The sequence below is a fragment of the Saccopteryx leptura genome, chromosome 5 (genome assembly GCF_036850995.1).
Source record: "Saccopteryx leptura isolate mSacLep1 chromosome 5, mSacLep1_pri_phased_curated, whole genome shotgun sequence".
Lineage (NCBI taxonomy): Eukaryota > Metazoa > Chordata > Mammalia > Chiroptera > Emballonuridae > Saccopteryx > Saccopteryx leptura.
In genome coordinates, this window is record NC_089507.1 from 170,912,335 (window position 1) to 170,931,008 (window position 18,674).

At 58.5% G+C, this 18,674-nt stretch overlaps 1 protein-coding gene across 1 annotated transcript in view; it reads right to left on the minus strand.

Annotated features, from left to right (window-relative positions):
- The window catches only part of SDK2 (sidekick cell adhesion molecule 2), a 275,265-nt gene that overhangs the window by 18,530 nt on the left and 238,061 nt on the right, over positions 1–18,674 (minus strand). Inside the window, exons 37-41 of the mRNA XM_066386782.1 lie at positions 12,636–12,822; positions 10,366–10,503; positions 7,627–7,788; positions 4,604–4,729; positions 324–488 (exon numbers count right to left, since the gene is read on the minus strand). Coding sequence (XP_066242879.1) covers positions 324–488; positions 4,604–4,729; positions 7,627–7,788; positions 10,366–10,503; positions 12,636–12,822 — 778 coding nt within the window. The remainder of the gene's footprint in view (positions 1–323; positions 489–4,603; positions 4,730–7,626; positions 7,789–10,365; positions 10,504–12,635; positions 12,823–18,674) is intronic.

The window sequence follows — 18,674 nt, forward strand, 5'->3', positions numbered from 1 at the left end:
GTTTCTATGGAGGCACACAGTTTATGGTCTGGCGCCCTTGAATCTCCTGGGTGATGAACTCATAGAAGCTCTCATGTTGGACCCACTGATTCGTTCACAAGCCCACAGGGCCCCCTGCCCAAGGCTTTTGGTGTCCTTGAAAAGGAACCCCAAAGAGCCATCATCTTCAGGTTGTTCCAGAGTTGAAAGTGGACTCAGGCCTGGCCCACGCTCACTGCTCGGAGCGCAGAGAGGACAGTGCACATTGGTCCACACCCCACCGCCTCAGCGCCTCTGCTGCCCTCTTCCTGCTCCACCGCCCAGCCTCGCCCACCGGGGGTTACCTGGCACAGACTGGGAGGGGCTGCTGGGGGTGCCGAAGCCGTAGTCATTGACTGCGATGACCCGGAAGTCGTAGCTCACGCCCGGCTTCAGGATGTCCATGCTGAAGGTGTAGGAGGTCACCTCCTTGGGGATGTCTTTGATGAGGATGTCCCAGAGCCCCTCATCTGCAAAAGCGTGGAGAGGGAGGTGCCCCGTGAAGGGGAGGGCCCCCCATCCTGCCGTTGCCCCGGAGAGCCAGGCCAGTCTGCTCTGCCCTGTCAGCACTGATCTCCAGGGCGTGGCACCTAGGAGGTCTTCCTGGACTCTTTCTGTAAAGATGCCTTTTCCAGGACCCTACCCATTTATTCTTTTTGTTTAAATGTCTATAAACTATTAATAATGTATAGTATGAAGAAAATACTGTAAAAAGCAACCCAATTACCATCATCCAGACAAAGAGGCCTATCTCTTTTAGCCCTTATGGGCATAATTCTACATGTTACACTTTCCATGGCTTAGACCAGGGGTCCCCAAACTTTTTACACAGGGGGCCAGTTCACTGTCCCTCAGACCGTTGGAGGGCCGGACTATAAAAAAAACTATGAACAAATCGCTATGCACACTGCACATATCTTATTTTAAAGTAAAAAAACAAAATGGGAACAAATACAATATTTAAAATAAAAAACAAGTAAATTTAAATCAAGAAACTGACCAGTATTTCAATGGGAACTATGGGCCTGCTTTTGGCTAATGAGATGGTCAATGTGCTCCTTTCATTGACCACCAATGAAAGAGGTGCCCCTTCCGGAAGTGCAGCGGGGGCTGGATAAATGGCCTCAGGGGGCCGCATGTGGCCTGCGGGCCGTAGTTTGGGGATCCCTGGCTTAGACAATGCTGGTCAACATGACTTGAAGTGGCTGCCTAAGATTTTTTATGGTGCAGCCTCCTGAACATAACCAGGCCCCTGTGTTTCTGACTGCTGTTCCTATTCAGAACATGTCGAGTAGTGGCATCAGCCAATCCAAACAGGACTTTCTTTATTTAAAGAGCTGCAAAAGGGAATGGGTTGCCTGTAAGGGTTTAGTCAAGGTGCCTGAATTTGATGGGGCCCATCCTCAGTCCCTCCATGTTTAGAAACAGGGATCTGAGGACACACAGGGACCAGAGAGGGCCAGATGGATCCCCATCTGTTCTCTACCCATGTTGTCTCCAACCACCCCACCTGTGAGTGCCTGACTTCCCTTTTAGTGCCCCCCACATCGTGTAAGAGAAGAGGCCAGCATCCGCCAGGGCCCTGCAGAGGGAGGGACCCTGGCCAGGTGCTCTGCGTAGGGCTCACGGGGTTGGCTTGGCCCTTGGTGAGTGGGTGAGTCCTCCCACTGTGCTAGTGCAGGGCTGATGTGGCCAATGTATCACGCCATCCTGGGCCCTGGTCAGGTTCTTTTCTCTTGTGGTCCCAGGGTCCAAGGTCTTAGAAGGGCCTTGGTGGGCTGAGCGCCCAGGTCCTCTATCTGTGACCTGCTCCAGGGAATTCGCTGGGGGACTGCCCTGGACCCACCCCACCAGCATGCCCCTGCTGGGTCCCTTCCCTCCCCTTCCCTGAGGATGCCTCTTCCTTGCCTGCTTCTGAGCTTCCTCGGGGAAGAGCTGTCTCTCAGGCCCCCAGGTTGCTCCCCTGCCCCAGCTCGGCCTTCCCGGGGCTGATGGATTGGGGTGTTTCCCATACCACACTTTTTTACAGACCCACCCTGGTCAAGAACTCGAGTGGAGGTGCCACAAGCCCTGGCAGCATTTTGGAATTTGGGACCAAGAGTGTGTTGGGACCTGCTGAAGCTTCCTTCCTGCCCCTCCTGCCTAGATTCTCCAATTCAAAGGCAGCCATGGGGACCCGTCTGCTCTCCGCTGTTGTTACTGAAGGCTCTGGACCCTGAAACATGGCCGCCGCTTCTGCTGTATTTATTTGGTTTTGGGTACCTCCTACACATCACATCTTTTGTTTAAGTATGCTCTCTCTCTCCTCCTAGGCTGGGCAGTCCTCCAGGGAAGGGATCTTGCCTCATTTGTCTACACAGCTCCACACCCAGCACAGGCATCCTCTGAGTGCAGAATAAATGAGAGCAAACCTTTCTTCTGGCCCCTCCTCTCATTATGTGCCCAATTTCAGTACTGTGTGGCTTGAAAGCTGTGTTAGCAGGCAAATCCATTTCCCTCCTGACTCTGAATTCTCTCATTCATGTCAGTCACAGGGATGGTGATGATGGTGACTGTATAGCAGTGACACTAACCCCTCATCAAATATCATACCCATAGCAACAGCAGGAAGGAGGAACTGTTGCGCCCATGTTATAGATGAGGAAACCGAGGCTCAGAGAGCTGAACCCATCTTCCTGAGGCCACGTGGCTGTCAGTGGCAGAGCTGGGGTTTCAGCCCAGAGCCATCTGACTCCTCCTGGCACTGAACTCCCTCTGGGTGCCCAGGATGGTGCCCAGCGCCATAAGCAGCTGCATCAGTGTTTGCTGAACAGGCTCGTCCGGGAGTGCTGCTTCCCAGAAGCTGGGGCCTCTGCTGCCTGCTGTCTGACCTGCCTGTCTCACCCACACAGAAACAGTGACGGGGCTAGGCTACTGGGGCCAGGCCAGAAGGTGCTGGAACATCACGCTGTGGCTCTGGCTTCCAGCCCTGGGAGTCGGCTGATCTGTGGGGCGGGCTCCATGGGCTGGAACCCTGGAGCCAGGCCGTCCCTTGCCCGGCTGCTTGTGGTTCATAGAAAGCGAGTGTTTGGTTGATTTTGCCCAGCACAAAGCACACCCTGAAGATAAGGAGGGTGAGGTCCCATATGACCAGGGGCACAGAGGTAGGGACGATGACCACCTACAATAGGAGCCTGCTTGCACGGCCGCTGAGCGAGGCACATTCCCCAGGCCCTCCGTCCTTCCCTCACTGCCTGCCATCCCCATCACCAGTTTCCCACCACGGCTCTGAGTCCCAGACCTTCAGGGGGTCTTGGCTTGGTCCTTCCTCTTATACTTAGTCCTTGATCCCAACCTGTGTAGACCAACTCATGGCCCCTAAGCTCAGAACACCAGGCCCCACGCCGGGCCTCCCAGGGAACAATGGAAAATCAACAGGGCCAAAGTCCAGCCTGGAGCCAACATTCCACAGCCTGGCGCCCTGGCCGGCCAACTCCGGTGGAAAAACAGGCTTGGGCCCGGTTGGGAGAAAAGCACTCGGCCGTCTCCTGGCCAACTCAGCAGCCGGCACTGGAGGGCCGGGGAGGGACCATCTGGAGCCGGGAGAGAGCCAAGCACACACACCTTCCAGCCACACGCTGGGTCTGAGCCGCCACACGTATTAGCTGTTGGCGACTGCAATCATTAGCCTAAGATTAAGGTGACAAAGGGGTGGTAGCTGCTTCCTGGAAAGGCTGAAATTAAACTTCTTGCTATTGACAGGACTAGGGCTCAGCTACCCCCAGGAATGACCAGTTTGTCACTGGGATGTTTAGACATCCTCCATCAGAAGCATTAGCTTCCACCATGCCTGTCTCCCGTTATGACTACTGTCTGCTGCTCATGTGGGAGCAGCAGCATGTTGAATGTCTCAAGTTGAGCCACCTAATCACGGGTCCACGGGAGACCAAGAACCAGCAAAGGCCAAGTGCCTGTGCTGACTCGGGCACCTCTGATTAACTCAGCAGCCTAGCAACAGCAGGAGCTGGCAGGGCCGAGGGCTCCCCTGGGTAAGGGGAGCCGGGAGAAGAGGGTGACTGTGAAACCGGAGCGTGCAGAGCGGCCCCCTGGAGCGACTTATCAGCTGCTCAACTCCTGATGGCTTTGGAAGTTCTCATGACTCGATTTCAGGCTTGACAGGAGAGGCTGGTACGGTTACAGAAAGTGCCAAGACAGTCGGGATGGCAGAGACAGGTCTTAAAGAGAAAGCTGATGTCTCTGGGGCAGCGGGCCCCTGTATGGGGCACGGGTCGGTGGGGCTGTGTGGAGACAATGGGTGTTTAACCTTTGTGAGCTCCACTCCTCACTCCTCTGGCTTCTTGAATGGCCCTCCACCTGCGCTGGTCCTCAGCTGGTGTTAAGTGCTCTGAGTGATCCTTAACTAAGGGTGCATCTCCCACTTCCCACTCACACAGGCCACTTCCAGCTTCACCTGCAGCAGCACAAGTGCCATCTCCGGTGACAACAGACAGAAGTGCCCCAAGTGGAGGGACTCGGGAACAAGGGAGAAAGTGAGACGTGGACTCCCGCCCCCAGGGACAGCCGGCTCAGCCTGGGGCGGGCTTACCTGAAGGCCTGGCCTCGATGACGTAGCGAGTGATGGGCCCTTTGCCAGGGTCTCCGCTGGACCAGTGGATGGCGATGGCAGAGCTGTACCGCACAATGATGGGTACTCCGGGTGGCCCTGGGGCACCTGCAAACAGCACCCAGTGGGCAGGGGAGTGTGGAACCAGATGGGCACTCGGCCTGTCTCACCGTGTTCCAGCACGAGGGGGTGGGCCACACAACCAACCCCACCAGAGTCTCTGGAAAGCCCGCCCTTGCTGGGGCCCGAGGAGTGCGTCTGAGACGACTGGGCCAGCTGGGTCTGACCACGTTCTTCTCTGAGTCACCCACACCCACTGAGTCCAAGTTCCAGACCAGGAGAGGGTCTGCAGGGATGCGGAGAGGTCCCTGCAGCTGACTCAGGAGACCCAGGCTTCTAGTTCCAACCCAGAACCATTTGACGGGTGACTGATGGATTCACATAGCCCTCTGGTGCCTCAGTTTCCCCCTCTGTAAAGGCCTTTTGGAATGTAAGGCTTAAAGAGAGGTGTCATTGGGGGGGCAGTAACGGTGGGTGTGACGTTGGTGTAGTAGGCAGAGGTTGCTTTTGGGGGGCTGAAGGACCCCCGGACCTCTCTTGGGGCCTGTGATGGCAATGTATTCTCTCTCTCCTGCCCGAAGCCCTCCAACAGCAGCCGCTTTTGCAGGAAGGCAGGGAGAGAGGAGGCTGGGACTGCAGGAGGTCCTGGGCCTCTGCTGCTTACAGGGGGGAGGAGAGCCAGGCTCTGCGGCCAGTTCTCCTGGTGAGGCAGGCTGGCAAGCGTATCAGCGATGCTGCCAGCCCAGGGGCCAGAGCAGGAGGGACTTGACTTCTGCAGTAACAGGAGTGGGCCAGTTCTACCTGCTACAGGTCCCAGGCCCCTTCTGTCTGGGGGTGCCCTGCTGCGCACCCAGAGCCCCAACCCTCCCTGTGTGCTGTCACTCCTTATAGATATGCAACCCTGCGTGCCCAGAGCCTGGCACACAGTAGGTGCTTCCCATGTGCTTGTGGGGTGAGGGAACAAGCCTGTGAGTGCACGGGGGTGACTGGCAGGCCAAGTGAGTGCGGGTGGCCCTGTGGACACTGCTGGGGAACGGCTGAAAGTCCACATTAGGTGGGAGATCCCTGGGTCCAGGAGCTGGCAGGTTGGCCAGGAGCCCAGGGACTCACTAACAGCTTGGCAGCCCACTGCCCGCCCCGCGCCCAGTCCCAGCCCGGGAACTCGGCGGGCCTCATTTCCTTCCTTCCTTCCCTAACATGTGTCCTGCCTACAGCACAGGGCAAAGGCAGCTGAGGGATCAGGGGTGGGACATGACCCCAAGGAGGTGTGAAGGGTGGGGAGGGGGCTTTCAGGGCCCTGCGTTCCCATTCTGCACAGGATAGCACTCAGGGTTGAGCAGAGGCTGTCGTCTCTGCTGGCCCTGACTTCCTGCATCCAGCCAGCGCCTGGCCTGGAGTGCGGGGCGGGGAAAGGAGGAGCGGGGTATATGAGCTTCTAATCCTCCCCCTTAGACCTTTCCTCTCCTCACTCACACCTGCAGGGTGCAACGTGGTTCTTCCTCAGAGGGCCCCCTACCTCCTCTGTACTTCCTGCCTCCCTACCCCCAGCCTCAGGGTAGAACAGCCTGTCTTCCAGATGGCTGTCTGCTGTCCCCATGCCACTGCTCGGCCCGGACAGCTCTCTTCCGGCCTTTGTTTCCCAGGAAAGCCAGCTCAGGTGAGAGGCGCATGGGGAGGCAGTGCGGGGGGCAAGCCCTTCCTGTAGCCTGTGGGCTTTGCTCCAGTGGAGTACGGGAGCCAGGCAGCTCCTCTGTGGAGCAGGCAGCGGGGAGTAGAAAGTGCCCAGAAAGAGAAAGTGGAGCACGGCCAGCCAGATCCAGCAGGGAGGGCAAAGCCCTCACGCAGGTGGGAGGCCCTCTTTGGCTCTCTCTCACCTTCCAGAGGCCAGGGGAAGCCGGCCCTGCTTCAAGGAGGCCGAGAACACACCTGGTGGGGGAGGCAGGGAGGAGGAGGAGGAGGACAGGGAGTTCAGGGAAAGCTTGGGATGGCTGTGTGGGAACAGAGTGGCCAGGAAGGTGGCTTGTGTGCTCCGGAGAGGGCACAGGCATGTGTGACAGGGACTGTGGAGAGTTAAACCTCAACCATGGTGGGCACCCTCCGAAGCTCCTCCAGTCCAAGCACAACCTCAAGAAATGTCACAAAACCAAACCAAGCTGCTCCTTCCTCTCCGGTCCCCACGCTCCTTCCTGCGCCTGCACCTCCTGCCTCCGCAGGCAGCAGGCGGTGCCCCGGCCTATAGCCCAGCCAGAGTCAGCACCTTGCCTCACCCACCGCCTTTCGGCAGCGGCTCTTACGGCGGGCGCTGAAGAGCCACCCTCCGCTCTTGGTCAAGTGCACACTCCTGGGGAGGGCTTGCTCAGACTCTGCATTCCTGGAGCCCAGGGATCTGCACTCATCAAAGGAACCCCAGAGGCTCTGACATTAAGTGGCATCCTGAGAAACATCTGATGTCACGGGTGACCTTCCACAGCCCAGCCACCTTCTCCCACACCTCCACCAACTCCCACCCTCTCCTCCTCCCCATAGGCCTCAGCCCGCACTCCCGAGCTCCCATGTCTGTCCTGCCTGCTGTCCACTTAGCCCAGCGGTTCTCAACCTGTGGGTCGCGACCCCGGCGGGGGTCGAACGACCAAAACACAGGGGTCGCCTAAAGCAATGAGAATACATAATGCATACCAGGTATTTACATTCCGAATCATAGAAGTAGCCACCAAAATTATTTTTTGGTTTGGGGTCACCACAACATGAGGAACTGTATTGCGGGGTTACGGCATTAGAAAGGTTGAGAACCACTGCCCTAGCCCCTAAGTTTCTCCAGGGGCCCCATCTGGCCCATCCCTGGGTCTCCAGGCCCTAGCACAGCTCTGGACACCCCTTCTCACATGGGGGGCTGAATGCTGTGCATGGAGGGCAGCAGCTCCCATGTCTGCCCGATGCTCCCCTACCTTCGCCGGGACCCGTGGTGACGTTGGCTTCGACCTCGGGTCCATAGGTGAAGGTCTTGGCTCTGATGCGGAACCTGTAGGTCATGCCCTCTGCCAGGTCCTTGACCTTCAGCCACAGAGGGCTGTTCCCCTTCACATCCACCGTCACGATCTTGCTGACTCCTGGGGGAAACAGAGCATGTGGGGACTGCGGGGCAGGCTGGGGCCCTGGGGGTGGTGGGAGCAGACACCGCCAGGGCCAACCCTTGGCGTGAGTTATGGCTGGCACCCTGGACCACACAGCAGTGTCTTCCAGACTGTTTCTCAGACCACAGTCCTACAGGCAGTTCTTAGGAAAAAGTGCTCCCCAGCTAAACAAGCTTGAGAAAAGCTTACTGTCTAGTGAATAACCACAGGGTTCTTTTGCATCTGGAGGGAAACAAAACAACTCACCATCCTGTTTAACGTAACTATTGTACCCGAAATATATTTTATACCCCATTTTGGTTTCCCCATGTCATATCCCACTGAACTCGAATTCCAAGGATCATCTTTCAGGAAGTGCTCCTGCAAAGATGGCATAGCTCAGAGTTGGAGGGGACACACCTACAGCCAGCTGAGGATACCCCAGCTCCTATGGCCAGGACAACCCCAGCTCCCGTGACCAGGACAACCCCAGCTCCCGTGACCAGGACAACCCCAGCTCCCGTGGCCAGGACAACCCCAGCTCCTGTGACCAGGACAACCCCAGCTCCTGTGGCCAGGACAACCCCAGCTCCTGTGACCAGGACAACCCCAGCTTCTATGACCAGGACAACCCCAGCTCCTGTAGCCAGGACAATGTCCGCTTAGCCTGGTATTCTTTCTTCCTTTTATGCTAGTGAGAGCTGGGAGCTCACACTGGGTCCCCTGACAACTTCACCCCAAATTGTGGCAACTAGAGGGGAGGCCTGGATAGTTCTCAGGAGGTGAGAGTTCGTGCTGTTTCACAGGTCCAAATCCCTCCAGCCACCCCAAGGCCAGGACTGGCTTCCAGCTCCCCTGTCCCCTGACCACTGGGAGACTGGTTCTACGGCCAGCAGGCTGTGCTCAGACCCCGCACTGGCCCCAGGGCTCTTTGGGCATGCCCTCCACCCTGGCTTCTGTTTGTTCTTCTACTGAGTGAGGGCATCAACAGCATGTAAGACCAGATGTTATAAGTTTAAATATAGCAGCAGAGCACCTGCCATGCGGTAGGTGCCCCGTCTTCTTATTGAATAAAGAGCGGAAGGACAGAACAGCGGGTGTTCAAGAGGTACTTCCTGCAGAAACGAAGTGACCTGTAGGGTGACGAGGGGACATGCCCAGGACCTGGAACAGCAGCTCTGGGTACCTGCCTCTCGACATTTCTGAGCAAACCTTTCTTCTGCCCGGGCCTTGCTTTTCCCTGCAGGAAAGGCGGTCCTGGGTTCTCACGAGGCCTGCTGATACGAGCCCAGGGCTGAGGCATGAACCAGGGGCACAGGTGCTGTGCTGGCCAGACTGGGCATCGTCTAGCTGCATACAGGGCTTCCGGTCCTATTAGCTGGGCCATAATGAGGCAGATGGAAATATGAAAGGTTGTGGGGTCAGCCACGGCCCCGCCGGACCCTCCTGAGCAGGCCAGATGGAGGCCACTGTGACAAGTGAGCACCTGTCCCATCCCCCTGCATTTCCTCTCTGTGACCTCTGTCCTCTCCTTCCTGTCCTTGGAAGAGACAGCCCCTTTCCTGGGCCCTGCACCTGACCACATCTCCTGTGGTGGCTGCCCCCAGCCTAGCACACAGGGCCACTCTGCAAGAAGCAGCTGGCACACAGGTGGTAGTGGTGAAGACTGAGGGCCATTGTTCCCTCAGCTGACCCAGAACTGCGGCCCCTGCTGCGACCTCATGGCTCCGCCCCTTGTTCTGGCCTAGCTCAGTAGCCGCGGAGGGGTGAGCGGGAGGGCGTGAGCCCGGAGGTGGTTACCTCTGGCCACCAGAGTGCCACCTGGGAGGCCAGCCATCTCCCTAAGGCCTTGCTGAACTCCGGAACACAGACAACTGGGAGCCTAGTCTCCTTCCTGCCTCTCTAAGTAAACAGCCATGATTTCTGGGCTAACTCCACCTCAGGGAGCCCGGAAGTGGGACAGGGTCCCAGCCAGGGCCTGGAGGGCGGGCGGCAGGGGTTGCAGAGAGGACTCTGAAGGCAGCTCAGATGAATGGGGTTCAGGGTCAGAGGGAGACATCCTGCAGAGCAGGCTCATGATCTGAGGCTCGCAGAGAGAAGGGGCTACAATGTTCCCCTGACCTTGTGCATCTTCTGGGGAGAGGCTGTATTCTTTTATCAGATGCTCAAAGCGGTTCCTTACTCTACAAAAGGCAAAGAAAGCTGAACCCAGCGCAAGGCTGAGACCTAGATTTGGGAAGGCATGCACAAGGCAGGGTCATCAGGGGACTTCCATCTTCACGGCCCAACAGACCTGTCCAGCTTGGGACGCTCCATCTCCCACAGGTCTCCCTTCCTTTGCCTCAACTGCCATCGACTGTCGGGGAAGAACATATTTAAAAATTCTAGCCTGGCCGTTAGGACACCGGGTTGGCTCTTTGGCTCTGTCCCCGACTTGTTTCACCTGGGAATTCCCCCTTCCCTTGCCTGGGCCTCAGTCTCCCATTTATAAGCTAGGGGACGCTTGTCACATGAACTGCAGAGAGAGGGCCCCTGCAGAGTGGGTTTCAGGAGCACGCCGGGGCGCCCACTCACCATCCACGGGGGTGCAGGGCTCGTACACCAGCCGGTAGCCGTCCAGGATGCCGTTGGGGAACTGCGGGGCCGCCCAGGACACGTTCACGGAGGTTGTGGTCAGCTCGCTGAACTTGACTGAGCCGGGAGCACTGGGGGCTGCGGGGGAGACAGCACAGGGTTTTTGTTTCCTCCTTCCCTGGACTTTCAAAGCTGTGTTCAGCTCCAAGGAACAGCAGGGGTGGTGGGTCTGGGCCTGGGAGAACAAGACAGCAGGGCTCCACGCAGGGAAAGGCAGAGGGGTCGCCGGAGGTCATCGGACCCCCTCTCCTTCCCCCACAGCACCGTTCACACTCCCTTTCCAACACCAGAGTCCAAAAACTCTTTCCCCTAAAGTTGGAGAACTCAGGTTCCTCTGGCTCAGGGGTGTCGAGCCCTGGCTAAGAGGCCAGGACAAGCCTGTGTCCCACCCCAGGGTCTCTCGGGGCCAGGTCATGTCCTGGCTTTGTGGGGCAAGAGGCCAAGCACCAGGTGGGCACTGAACAAGATGCCGGAGCTGCGGTTTCGCTTGTCCCCAGCACCGCAGGGCTTGTTGCCCAGAGACCACGCTGCCGAGCAGCAGGCAGGGCCAGGGACAGTCAAACCCTCTGGAGGAGATGCTTTCTTGGCCTGACAACCCAGGAGCAACCCACCAACATGGGGGAGGACAGCGAGGACGGGAAGGAAGCAGCACTGGGTGGCATCCCGAGCAGGCTCTGGCGGGAGGACAGGGCTATTATTGTCGGGACGCCCCCACTGAGACGGGGCTGAGCCCGACCCCGCTTCCGTCCAGCGCCAGGACGGGCAGTGTCAGTGAGCAGCCTTTGAAGGAGGAATGCAAGCTCAGGGGGCCTTTCCTGCCTCTGCTCAGCTAGGGGCACGAGGGACAGAACGCTTTGTCCTGCTGTAAGTGACAGAAGCTTCCAGGCTCCCAGGGGCTCACATCCGGCTGATGAGACGGACAGGGAATGGCCAGGACAGGCAGGCAGACAGACAGACCCGTGGGAGCCAGTAGAGGGAAAGGCTTTTCCTGGAGGCAGGGCTTGTCCCCAAAGGGGACAATACTTAGGAATGGACTCCATGGGCCTTGCTGTCTCCTTATGAGAAAGGTCCTTCACAGAATGGGAAGCAGCAGGTTGGAAAAGACACTTAAAGGAGGTCAGGGCAAAAGTCTGGTATTCAAATCCACAAGGACAGGACTCCGTGACGAGCAAGCGGGGGGCGCTCAGATATCTGGGCTCGAGCCTCTGCTACCCCATGTCCAGCTGGGGGACCCTGGGAAGTATTACTCCCCAGGCCACCACTGTTCATTATGCCACAGGGGCACCACCTGCCCTGCCCATCCCCAGGGCTTCCAGAGGATCAAGTGTCATACTGCCTGGAAAGGGACTCCGGACACTGGACTGAGGGCTGGCTCCGCACGTGTGGGCAGAGGAAGTCTTAACATCATGCTCTCCTCTGCCCTGCCCACCACCCCGGCTCCCAGCTGGCCTCCCTGCCTCCACCCTCTCCCCTCCAGCGGTCTGTCTGGCACAGCAGCCAGAGCGATCTTTTTAAAAACACAAATCAGATCCTGTCGCCCAACTACGCAAGCCTGCCAGTGGCGTTCATCACGCTTAGATAATCCCAACTTCCTTCCCGGGCCCCTGGGCCCTCTAGAACATGATTCCCATTTTCTTGCCAGCCATTCGGCTTTTTCTCTGTCCCTCCAGTCCCCCTCAGCCTCCAGACCTTTCCCTCACTGTTCCCTCAGCCTGGAACACCCCCCCCCCCCACCTCCAGAACTTTCCCCGGCTGGCTGGCCTCTTCCCCTCACTCCAATGTCAGCTCAGATAACACCCCTCCGGGACGCCTCTGCAGGCAAACCTACCCAAAGCCATCTGTCCATCCCCTGCCTCTGTCCTTAGATCACTGGCACAGCCACCAGAGGTTAATTCACCCTCATGCTCGTTTGTGACCTGGGAACAGGCCGGGAGCAGACGTGGGCTCGCTGGGCGTGGATGGCCACAAGCAAGGTGGCCACAGGCAGGATGGGGGTGGGGAGGGGGGTGTCTGTGGGCTCTCCCCAAGGCTGTACAGGGAGTTTTCTTCTGAGCATCGCATGTTGGCTCGCTTTGGGGGCTGTGCTCTCCCACTCTAGAGAGTGTCCCATGGGGCCCGGGTTCCCAGCTCAGATGTCTTAGCGGTGGGATCAGGCAGCTGCCTCTATTGTCACAAGAGCCCAGAGGCCCCCTCCAGCCGCTCTGCCACACCTGCTTGCTGGGTCTGGCCCCGGACAGGGGTGCTCCGCGGCCCATCCCCCGCGGCGTTGAAGGCTGCCACGCTGACCATGTAGGTGGTATAGCCGGTCAGGTTCTTGAGCCTCACGCCGTTCTCAGCCAGGAAAAGCGTCTTCACCCGCTCCGTCAGGTTCGGCCTCTGGGCTTCCCAGAAGTAAATCTGCGGACACAGATAATGGGGCAGGGAGATGGGTAACAGCCTCCCGCCTGCGCCCGTCTACCCCAGGGTCTCAGAGGCCTCTGCCTTTGAACCATCCGCACCCCCGAGTGGTCCAGGAAATAGTTTAGAAGCATTTATCAATAAGAGCTGCTTTAGAAGCCCTTCCAGCAGCTTCCTTTTCTAATGCTCCGTCCTCTGCCGGACTGTGAACCCTCGAGGGCACGTGCCCGCTGTGGGTTTAGGGCAGCGCCGGCAGGGCTGAGCATGGCCCCAGCACACCAGCTCCCAGAACGAAGTCACAGGGGGACTCAGCCATTCTGCTCTGTAGGAACCTGCGATGAGAGGCGAGTGCACAGGAGCGTTCGCCCCAAAGGAGAGTGGGGTGCAAGACCAGCAGGTTGCATCATCTGGGCGCCTGTTAGGGATGTAGGGTGTCAGGCACCCTGTGGACGTTGTCAAGTCCCTGGGTGGTTCACCTGCACCGACACTTTGCAAAGCCAGACGCAGAGGCTGGCTGGCCTGGAGCTGACCCTCAGGGCAGCACTGACTTAGGCTGTGACTTGGCCAGTGACGTCCCTGAGCCACAGTTCTGTTGCCTGTATTGTGGGGTAAGGACACCTCCTTCCCAGGACCCAGGTGAGGAGCAAAGGTCCAACGGAATAAAGAAGGCGGGCCCCGCACGGCTGCAGAGGCTTTAGTCCGAGAGCACAGCGTCTGCGCCCCGGTGCTTCCAGTTTCTCTGTTTTGGGGCTGGTGTTTGGTGAACGCTGGCTTGTGGTCAGCAAAGCTCAGAGATGCTTCACTAGTTTTAGAACTCTGACCCCAGGCCAGAAAGTTACCAACGCCACCAGGCACGGATGGTTAGTGGGCATTTGTCGCCACCTGCTGGCCGAAGAGGCTTTTTGTCTGGAGGAAGCTGAGGAAAACAAGTGCCCCCACCTGGCATGTGTGAATGGCGGTCAGGACATCTTTGTTATTATGAAATCCTTGCTGTTCTCTAACACTTTCCTAGTCCTCTTTTTCTCTTACAGACTCTTCTGATGTGGGAAGATGAGGGTTGAGGTAGCAATGGGGATACAACAGTAGACAAAGTCCCTGCTGAATCTGGCATAGAGGAGAAAGGTCAAGCTGAATGCTAAAATACGAATGTCATCAGCACAGAGAGGTACTTGGTGAGTGCACAGGAAGAAAGTTCATGGAGATAAAGGACCATGGAGTGGTTCCTGGGACCCCAGTGTTTGAGGCTGGGAGAGAGGTACTGGAACAGCAAAGGAGAGTGAGGAACAGCCAGCGAGGGAAGCTGAGAGGAGAAAGCATTTCTTGGAGGAGGGAAAGATCCATCCTGTCAAATGCTGGCGCTAAGCCAGGTGGGTGGGGCCTGCATCTGACCGCTGATGGTCAGCATGGGAGCTGGGGTGGCTCGGACAGGAAGGGCCCCAGTGGGGTGGTGGGGGTGAGACCCTGCTGGAGCAGGTTCAAGGGAGAACAGGAGAAGAGGATCGGAGGTGACGACTCTCAGCTGAGGACCCTTCACTGAGGAATGGCAGCAATAATCCAGCAAATTTGTTCTGTAAAGGGCCAGGTAATACATATTTGAGGCTTTGCGGGCCAAATATCTCTGTTGCAGCTACTCAACTCTGCCCTCGTAATTCAAACGTAGCCAAGGGTCATTTGAAAACACATGCGTGTGGCTGGGTTCCAATAAAACTTCATTTAAGAAAACAAGTGGAGGGCCAGACTCGGCCCATGGCTTGTAGTCTGACATCTCTGAAGGATTGCTTTCTAGGTGGCATCTGGCTGGAGCTCAGGTGTGGTTGGCACATCTGATTCCTCCCTCCTCCAGGAAGCATGTTCTCTGTGTGGGTTTGGAGACTTCACCCACATTTTCTGGTCCCAAGGCTCAGTTTATGGACTTCTTGTGTCCTCTCTCCACACGTCTGATATCTGGGCTTTCAGTGATATCAATGTGCTGAGGACTCCACAGTTCGCATGTCCAGCTTAGACCCCCCCCTAGACTCCAGACACCAGCCCACTTGCTGTCTCCCCTGGGATGTCCAAGGCACATGTGGAACTGACTCCAGCTGAGACCTCAGGCCTCCTCCTCCCACTGTCCTTTGTACTTCCCTGTGTTGTGACTGGAACCGCCATCATCCGGTTGCTTGGAAACCCATGCCACTTTTCCTTCTCTCACACCCTATCTTCACTTCACCAGCAAATTTTATTTGCTGTTCAGAGCAAACCTGGTCACCGCTCTACCGCCGGGTCCTGGCCACCACATCTCACACGTGGTTGCCTCTGTGGATCGGTGCTTTCTCCATTTCAGACTACTCTCTGCACATCAGCCGGCACAGACCTTTAATGACTCAAGTCATCCACGCCCCTCCTTTTGCCTCAAACCCTCACTGATTGTCATCTTATTAATGTATCAATGTTTTTTTTTTTTTTTTTTTTTTTAAGAAAGGAGAGAGAAAGGGAGAGAGACAGAGAGAGAAGGTGGGGAGGAGCTGGAAGCATCAACTCCCATATGTGCCTTGACCAGGCAAGCCCAGGGTTTCGAACCGGTGACCTCAGCATTTCCAGGTTGATGCTTTATCCACTGCGCCACCACAGTCAGGCGATTGTCATCTTATTAAGACAGCTCTGGGCCAAGTGGCCCAGGTCACTGTTCAGAGCCACTTCCCATCATGCTGCCCCTTGCTCACTCTGGGAACACACAAGACCCTTTGCTGGTTTTGGTACATGCCAAACACCCACTGGCCCCAGGACCTTTGCTCCTCTTTTCCATTTTCTGGAATACTCTTCTTCTAGAACCATGCATGCGATTCATGTTCTGTTCCCCTTCACTTTTGCTCAACTGTCAGCATCTCGTTATATCCTTCCTTAACGACCTTACTTAAACTTTCAAACCTCCCCCTGAATCACTGTCCCTGTAACCTGCCTCATTTACCACCACTTGGAGCTGCTGTTTGCTTTGTACACCGCTGGTCTCCTTTCCCTACAATTTACTCTCACGTTGACGGAGAACATTGCTGGGCACAAAATAACTGCTCAGTAAACACGCATCAATGGAAGATGGTAGCTGCAGGGATGGGTCTGACATGTCACAGCTCAGTTGGACCCTATGCAGTTCACTTTGTTGTGGTCCGTGGCACGGCACGTTGATGCGCCGTTACTGGTAATCCATGTAGATGCTAATCCCTGTCTGGGAGGTGGAATCCCATTCCCCCAGTTAACACCCGTGCCTGTGAGGTTTCCCAGAGCTCGCAGACAACTGCAGGTGGTGGTGGTGGGGCTATGCGGAGTCTGTGTGCCCACACACTTCCTGGGTCTGCACAATAACTGGAGTCTTCCAGCCCTCGACCGTCTGGTACCTGTCACACTCTGCAGGCTCGGCCGGGCTCCTGCTTCCTCCCATGGGAGGCATATGCTCAGGACGCAATATTTAGTTTTCCCAGCTGGTGCTCCTGGGCAAGGATGCCCGGGGTGGCATCCATCCTTAGAGCTCCTTTGGCAAGACGTCTTTGTCCCCACCCCCGCCTGCCTTTCTCCCAGATGGAAAGAGTCGCCTATTCCTGATTCTGTCTTAAACCAGGGACACTGGCACTGACCAGCCATGTGAGGGGACAAGCCCTGTACCTTTGCGAAAACTCAGTGTCTGCCTGTGCAGTGACGGCTGAGCCGGGTGACCGTGAGGCCCCTTGTGGTCTCACACTCCCCACCTGCCACTGCGTTGGGCCACTCCCTGGAATAACCTTCACCAGCAGGAATGAGGGTGGCGCTGGACACTGGGATGGGAGGCAGGCTCCACGCACGGCCCATGGCTATGCCCCAATGGCTATGACCCAACAGCTCCAGCCAAGGACACCCAGGGTTATTACTACTTTTACCAGCTTCTCTGGGGATGTGCACTCAGTGGCTCCTCTCCACCCTTGTAGAGTGATGGATGGCACACCCGGGGTCGGAACCTCTGCTACTTGTGACCTGTCTGGGCCTCGTAAGCTGGGTCTAGGTTTCTTCATCTACCAGGAGTCCCCAAACTACGGCCCACGGGCCACATGTGGCCCCCTGAGGCCATTTATCCGGCCCCCCCACCGCACTCCCGGAAGGGGCACCTCTTTCATTGGTGGTCAGTGAGAGGAGCACTGTATGTGGTGGCCCTCCAACGGTCTGAGGGACAGTGAACTGGCCCCCTGTGTAAAAAGTTTGGGGACCTCTGAATGGGCACAAACATTTATAAGCTACCAGCTTTTCAGAGCTTTCAAGAGGACTGAGGAGTTTTAAAAGGCTCTGTGACTATCAGAGACAAATTGAATCCTGTTATAACACATGACATCACCGATAATTTAGAAATAATTTTTAAGTAGAGATTTCCTAGTCCCAGTCAGTGGTCCTTCGCTAAGTGGCCATCCAGTGAGCATCAATGTCATTAGGGTAGGCCAAAGAGCCACTCTGCAGGGTCTGCTGTTGGCTTTGGGAGCTGGCAGCCGGGTGCAGGGTGGGCGCCAGGAAGGGACCTAAGCTGAGGCACAGCCTGCGCTCCTGTGTCCGCGCGCGGCCTGCACTCGGGACGCGGCAGAGGCGGGGGTACTGCTGGCCCAGCCGCACGGTGGTTCTGTGGACCGTGAGCAAGCAGCCGAGGGAGCAGGTTCGGACCCGGGCACCTCTCCCACCTCCTCCCCGGGCACCTCTCCCGCCTCCTCCCCGGGCACCTCTCCCACCTCCCCCCGGCACCTCTCCCACCTCCCCCCCCCCCCTGGCACCTCTCCCGCCTCCTCCCCGGGCACCTCTCCCACCTCCCCCCGGCACCTCTCCCACCTCCCCCCCCCCCCCTGGCACCTCTCCCGCCTCCTCCCCGGGCACCTCTCCCGCCTCCTCCCCGGGCACCTCTCCCGCCTCCCCCCCCCCCCCCCCCGGCACCTCTCCCGCCTCCCCCCCGGGCACCTCTCCCGCCTCCCCCCCGGGCACCTCTCCCGCCTCCTCCCCGGGCACCTCTCCCGCCTCCCCCCCGGCACCTCTCCCGCCTCCTCCCCGGGCACCTCTCCCGCCTCCTCCCCGGGCACCTCTCCCGCCTCCCCCCCGGCACCTCTCCCGCCTCCTCCCCGGGCACCTCTCCCACCTCCTCCCCGGGCAGCTCTCCCGCCTCCTCCCCGGGCACCTCTCCCACCTCCCCCCGGCACCTCTCCCACCTCCCCCCCCCGGCACCTCTCCCGCCTCCTCCCCGGGCACCTCTCCCGCCTCCCCCCCGGGCACCTCTCCCGCCTCCTCCCCGGGCACCTCTCCCACCTCCCCCCGGCACCTCTCCCACCTCCCCCCCCCCGGCACCTCTCCCGCCTCCCCCCGGCACCTCTCCCGCCTCCCCCCCGGCACCTCTCCCACCTCCTCCCCGGGCACCTCTCCCGCCTCCTCCCCGGGCACCTCTCCCGCCTCCTCCCCGGGCACCTCTCCCGCCTCCCCCCCGGGCACCTCTCCCGCCTCCCCCCCGGGCACCTCTCCCGCCTCCTCCCCGGGCACCTCTCCCGCCTCCCCCCCCCCCGGCACCTCTCCCACCTCCTCCCCGGGCACCTCTCCCACCTCCTCCCCGGGCACCTCTCCCACCTCCTCCCCGGGCAGCTCTCCCACCTCCCCCCTGGGCACCTCTCCCACCTCCCCCCCGGCACCTCTCCCACCTCCTCCCCGGGCACCTCTCCCACCTCCTCCCCGGGCACCTCTCCCACCTCCTCCCCCGGCACCTCTCCCGCCTCCCCCCTGGGCACCTCTCCCACCTCCCCCCCGGCACCTCTCCCGCCTCCTCCCCGGGCACCTCTCCCACCCCCCCGTCACTCCCAACCCCCTGCCTGCCCCTTCGCCCTCCA